Source organism: Artemia sp. Qi Xiang Cuo, chromosome 8, assembly GCF_049724085.1.
Source record: "Artemia sp. Qi Xiang Cuo chromosome 8, ASM4972408v1, whole genome shotgun sequence".
Lineage (NCBI taxonomy): Eukaryota > Metazoa > Arthropoda > Branchiopoda > Anostraca > Artemiidae > Artemia > Artemia sp. Qi Xiang Cuo.
Genome location: NC_142801.1, coordinates 16,090,541 through 16,096,540, shown reverse-complemented (window position 1 = coordinate 16,096,540; position 6,000 = coordinate 16,090,541). Strand labels below are relative to the sequence as shown.

The 6,000-nt window shown below is 37.4% G+C and overlaps 1 protein-coding gene across 4 annotated transcripts in view; it reads left to right on the top strand.

Moving 5' to 3' along the window:
* Dis3 (exosome complex exonuclease RRP44-like protein Dis3) overlaps window positions 1-6,000 on the top strand; it is a 109,324-nt gene that overhangs the window by 44,942 nt on the left and 58,382 nt on the right. For all 4 annotated transcript variants that reach the window (XM_089093235.1, XM_089093236.1, XM_089093238.1 and 1 more), the window contains exon 4: window positions 4,381-4,579. In XM_089093235.1, coding sequence (XP_088949361.1) covers window positions 4,381-4,579 — 199 coding nt within the window. The remainder of the gene's footprint in view (window positions 1-4,380; window positions 4,580-6,000) is intronic.

The following is a 6,000-nucleotide window of genomic DNA, read 5'->3' as shown; positions in this document are numbered from 1 at the left end:
GGGCCTGGGACCGAGCTTCTAGGAAGACGAGGGCTAAATGCTTTGGAAAGCGACCCGAAGGATATAAGTATATTTGAGAAAACTGACGATGAAGTCAAAGACCAACCAATGTTAGTAATTCGTTCTCCAAGTGATGTACCTATCATTCCTACTTTGGTTTATTCGAGTTTGAACGCGAAAATGAATAGAATGGAACACTTCCTAAAGACTGTTTCAAGTAAGTTCGAGTCGTATGATAATCACTTTCCACCACTGCCTGCCCGTGCAACGCCGCCAACTGACTCTCTCACCACTGCTGTTGTCTCTAAAGTGCCGCAAACACTAAATGACCCGATAAAACGCAAAGAAGTGCTAAATAAACGGATCTGTCATGATTCAGTTACCAAGCTGAGTTTGCAAGGTGAGAAATGGCTAATCAATGGTAAAAGATCTGCTGCTGAAGAATTCAAAGACTCTATTTCAGTCATTTTAGCAGAATCTCCATCCAAGGTGGTCACTAAACGGTTTTTCGGGATAGTCAGAGAAATATTGAAGGAATTAGACCTCTCATTCTTTCAAGGATATCCAGGTGTGGTGGAAGATTGCGGCTCTGTGACACTGACACGGTTAAGCTTGATTTTTATGACTCCATATCAAAAGTCAAGGCAATGCAAAGGGGTGTTAAACTTCGGTATGAATATTTATATGAGAAAAAATATCTGTCGGTACCTTTGTGATGTCTAAAAGACCAGTCACCACACCAAAAGGTAGCTGATCTTGCAAGATAGGTTGTGAAGTGTGCACACTGTGAAGGCCCTCATATATCTTAACCAAGGATTCTCCCTCCCATCTTGGTGCAAGGTGCACTAATTATATGGAACATCATGCCTCCTTTAGTCTTAGATGCAAAGTGCTGCGAGATTTCATTGCCAAGATGAAATGATTGCACCTGTTTCGATTTTTTCACTTAATATAAATTGTACTCGTTTAAAGGAGTATATGATTGATGAATTGTGTGACCAATTTGACATAGTATGCCTTTTAGAACACCTCCTGACTTCTACTAGTATTAACGTGTTAAAAAGAACTCGTAATCATTCCGTTTTTACAACTAATGCTGAGGTCACTTTTGGTAGACCTTATGGAGGCCTCGCGTGCATTGTTAAGAATAACCTGAGTTTTCTCTCTCCAGTGTGTTTTCACAGTGATAAATTCATCCTTGCGGTTCGGTTTGGTAATACTGTGCTGATAAATGTTTATCTCCCGTCTAACAAAAAAACTATTTCCGCTTTAAAGGCGTATATGAAAGCCTCGGCACGTTTTAAGGCTATTCTTGCGTCTGTTTTTTCGACTGGTTATGATTTCATAGTGGTTGGTGACTTCAACACAGATATTAAAAGTCTGTCATTTCGATATGATATAGTCCTTGATGCATTTTCTGCTTATAAAATAGTTGAGAAAAGTGTTGATTATTCATATATTCACCAATCTGGAAGCTTGTCTAATATTGACCATGTAGTTTCCTCGCCAAATATTAATGTATCGACTGTTCTCGTTCATGAAGACTATCGTGATATTGACCACCTCCCGATTTCGCTCTCTGCTTCAGTAGTTGCTTCCCGTTCTACTAGACCATTTACAAAAAGTTCTAAGTGGTTTTACAGGAATAACTGGAAAAGAGCTAATTTTGCACTATATATTGCAACGTTGTCCGCGTTATTGGGTTCTTTAAATAGTTCCTTACCATTTGCTTAAAGCTACTGACCGTTTCTCAAATGATAAGCAGTCTCTAAATGATTATTATAATAAAATAATTTGGTGCTTAAAACAAGCAGAGGCCACAGCTTTTCCTCTAGAAAAGATTAAAGTTAAAACTATAAAATCAGACTGGGGTTTGGACCAACAATTAAAAGTTGTAGAGAATAAAACTAATTTTTGGATACAAATACGGGTGTCTTGCGGTTGGCGAAATTGAGGAGTTGTCTTCGATCTGAAGTAAAGTACCAAGCGTGTTTATAAAAAACGTTTATGGTAGTCTAAGGTATCTGCTTTTGATTTTCCTGCGTCGAGAAAGGAATGGTCTCATGTTCTGAATTCGGATAAGCCTAGCAGTAATTTTTCTGAAAGTACTATAGTAGTTCACACTTGGGTGTCATATTATAACGATATTTTCGGCAAGGTGAACCGGGAAGTTGAAAAGTTTTTTAGTAACCTTCTTGAGTCGTGTTTGCCTAATCATATTTCTCAGAGTAGAGTATTACCAGTTTCTACTGTTGATATTAGTCAAGCTATTAAGAACATGCAATCTAGCTCTGTTGATCAAGACGGAACTTCGTCTTATTATCTAAAAGTAGGTTGCCCAACTTTGCTAGATCATCTTCAGCTACTGTTTCAGATGTGTTTATCTACTTCTATGGGTCCCGACAGTTTTCTCTGTGGCACAGTCACCTCGGTTTTGAAGCGTGGAAAAACTTCGTCAGAGTGTAGTTCTTATCGACCAATTACTGTTTCGTGCACTCTTAGCAAAGTTTTTGAATATATTCTTCTCCCTTTCACTTCAGAAAATGCTATTTTTGATGCAAATCAATTTGGCTTTCAAAAAAGGCTGGGATGTCAGCCCGCCCATTGCGCTCTAGTTTCCCTTCTGTTGCAATCTGTAAATAATAAATCTCCTCTTCATATCTTTGCTCTTGATCTTTTAACAGCTTTTGATAGTATAGTCCACTCACATGCAACTTATTCCCTTTTTTCCAACAATATTAACCTTTCTATTGTTGTTTTGTTACGGTACTGGTATTCGAATTCTTTTATTCGGGTAAAATGTAATGGAGTAGTTTCTGATTCAAGGGTGTTTCTTCGGCGTGGGGTCCGTCAAGGTGGTGTGCTTTCTCCAACTATTTTTAAGTTATGTATTGCTCCTATTCTTTCATCCTTGCCTTCGACTTTCATTTCTGATGGAGTTGATGTCTCGTATCTTGCTTATGCGGACCATGTTCTCCTTGTCAGTCGTTCTAGGACTACACTCTCACATTCTGTCAGCTGGATCTCAAACCAGTTCAGACGGACTGGGTTTATGTTGAATGTTGATAAGTGCGAATATATTTCATTTAATTCGAGTGTGAGTCTCCCTCTTAATTGTGTTTTTTTCTCTATTCCCTGTGTCTCTTCTTTTCGGTGGCTTGGTCTTCACATTACTAATAATCTCAAAACACTTTGGCCACTGACAGTTTCTAATGCAAAAAAAAAATTCAGATTGAATATTCAAAAATTGCTCCAAATAGAAGGAGGTACGATAGAAAAGTACTTGAGAACTTATCTTCTTCGTTTTGTGATAATTCTCTTCTTTTTTTATCTGGTTTTCTTCAAATTCTGAAGCCTAAAGATCTGAATTCTATCCGGACTTATTATTTTAAATTTTCTTGGTACCTTTTGTGCCTCCCTCCGTGGTTCCGGAACCGGCATCTAATATCGCGATTCGGCCTCCCTGATTTACGGGAAAAAGTGACTGTGCTTGCGGGAAAGCTGTCGTTGTCTGCAGGTCTTACTGCACATCATAATTTACGTCGTCTTATTAAATAATTGTTAAATGTGAGAGTTTGCTTTTTTTTTTTTTTTTTTGACCTCAATTACTCTATTTTCTTCTTAAAAAAAAATAAAAAAAGTTGTTTTGGTTTTGTAGTTCCATTTGGTGATTTTGGTTTTGCCGTCCTTAATTTTGAGTTTGCGGGATATTCAATTGAAAAATAAGGATGATTAGCTTCATGATATGGGTGTCAATTACTAAATTTTTTAGTTTCAATGATTCTTTTGCAAAAGAGACGCAGCGGTTTCCCAGTATTTTCAGCAAAAGAAAATTTTTGAGCCAATCAAGATTTTATTTCCCCTTCTCGCTCACATTTTCCTTTCTAGTATTTTCTTTTGGCATTTTGGAAACACCAATTGGTTTCAGTTTCAATGTTATCCCTTTATGTGTCCCTTCAATGTTATCCCTGTTATCCGTTTGTTATCCCTTAAGAGCAACCGAATATCCGCATCCTATCTATCACTTTTGATACTTAAATTGTCGGGAAACAAAAAAAAGCTCTTTCCTTAACAATTAAATGGGAACTAAATTGATTTTTCACGATTCGAAAAAAAAACACTCTGAAGAACCGTCCAGCTAACACACTTGTAAGTATCATACATATGGGATTTATAGGCTTTTATCTCTTTTTGTTTCAATTCATGTCACGTGAGTTTGTCTTGCTTTTTCCCTCTTTCTTTTTCTCTCTCTATCTCTCCCTCTCTCTACCTCTCTCTCTCTTCCTATCTCTGTCCCTCTCTCTCTCTCTCTATTTGTCTCTATTTGTTTGTCTGTGGAAACTTTCCAGACAGTGTTCAAATCTTTTTGTATATTTTCAGGGAGTATTCTATACAAACACAGATAACTATCAAGAAGGAACAGTAAATGTTGAAGGAAGTGACAAACAGGTTCTGATTCCAAACTTATTGCTGCGTAATAGAGCTGTCAGTGGTGATGTAGTCGCTATTGAGTTGCTTCAAGAAGGGGATTGGGTGTGCCCATCGAAGCTAGTTTGTCTTGACGACAAACCTGATCCTGGTAATTTCATTTTACAATTATTTGTTTTGCCTAACCAAAAGAAAATAACAGAGGAAACTTAGGTTTGTCTCTGAAAAACCAACGCCATCTAGCTTCATCTAGGAAGTTGCTAAAGCTCGTAATAACCGACTAAAATGGAACATTGGTTGTACTTTATAGATATTTAACTGAATTAAGACCTAAAAGAAAATACCACTAGACGATCAGCCTGATCCTTGTAATTTGATTAAATAACGTTTATACTTCCACTACATAATGTTTATACGATAAAAACGTTTATATGATCAAAAACGGTTTAGGTTCTTTATTAAATTTAAAAAAATGAAAACCTTTACAGCGTTCGCTAGTAATTTTTAGGATTAATTTAGTTATTTTCCGAGTACCCAGAAGATTTGGCTACGTTATCTTAAGTTTATAACAATTTTTGTCATTGGTGCTTTGTATGAGCACTGCTGGGAAAGCGCCAAGGGGGGGGGGGACTACTGCTTCTTTACATTGGACTGAAGATAAAAGAACCACTTTTTCTAATAGTGTCGCTATGTAAATTCCTGCGCGCCTGTCATGTGAAAGCAAAATTTCTAGTCCTCTTGAAAAAACTTTTTTGAAGCCAATTTAAAAAGAATACCTATGGTTTATGTCATTAGTTCTTAGCCACATTTCTCATTAAACTATTGACATAAAGTTGTCTGCTTAAGGGAAAAAAAGTACCTTCTTGGATAGACTGTTTAATTTAGCCATGTGCAGTATCGTGATATATGCATATAGTAGGCCTATAGTGTAGTGTATTATCTATAATAAGTATCTATAGTATGTATAGTATCTATATAATATAACATCTATAGTACGAGGCATGTTTTTTAAGTAAGTACCGTTTTGCGATTCCGCCGCCGCGGCGCTACGGTTGGCGTTCTGTGCACGCGCGCTGGTTATCTACATCTCTTGTCTACGCACTGACGCCATTACAGTCTGATTCTTCATTGTATACGCTGTTTACTGAGTGTTTAAGATGCCTCCAACAATCGTGAGTCCCGCCGAATCTAAAGTACGGGCTGTTATTCGATTTCTTAGTGCTAAAGGCGTAAAACCGACCGATATTCGTCGTGAGATCTGTCAAGTTTACGGACAAAATATTATGAGTGATGGAATGGTAAGGAAATGGGTGAGAGCATTTAAAGATGGCCGCACAAATGTGCATGATGAAGAACGGAGTGGACATCCTTCGGTCTTTAATGAAAATTTGGTGCAGAAAATGGAAGAGAAGTTGAGAGAAATCAAACGCTTTACAATATCATCAATATTCGGCTGGTTTCCTAAATATTCTCGTAGTGTCTTGCATTGCATTGTGACTGAGAACTTGGATTACCGGAAATTGTGTTCACGTTGGGTTCCATAAATGTTGACGGATTTGCACAAAACCCAAA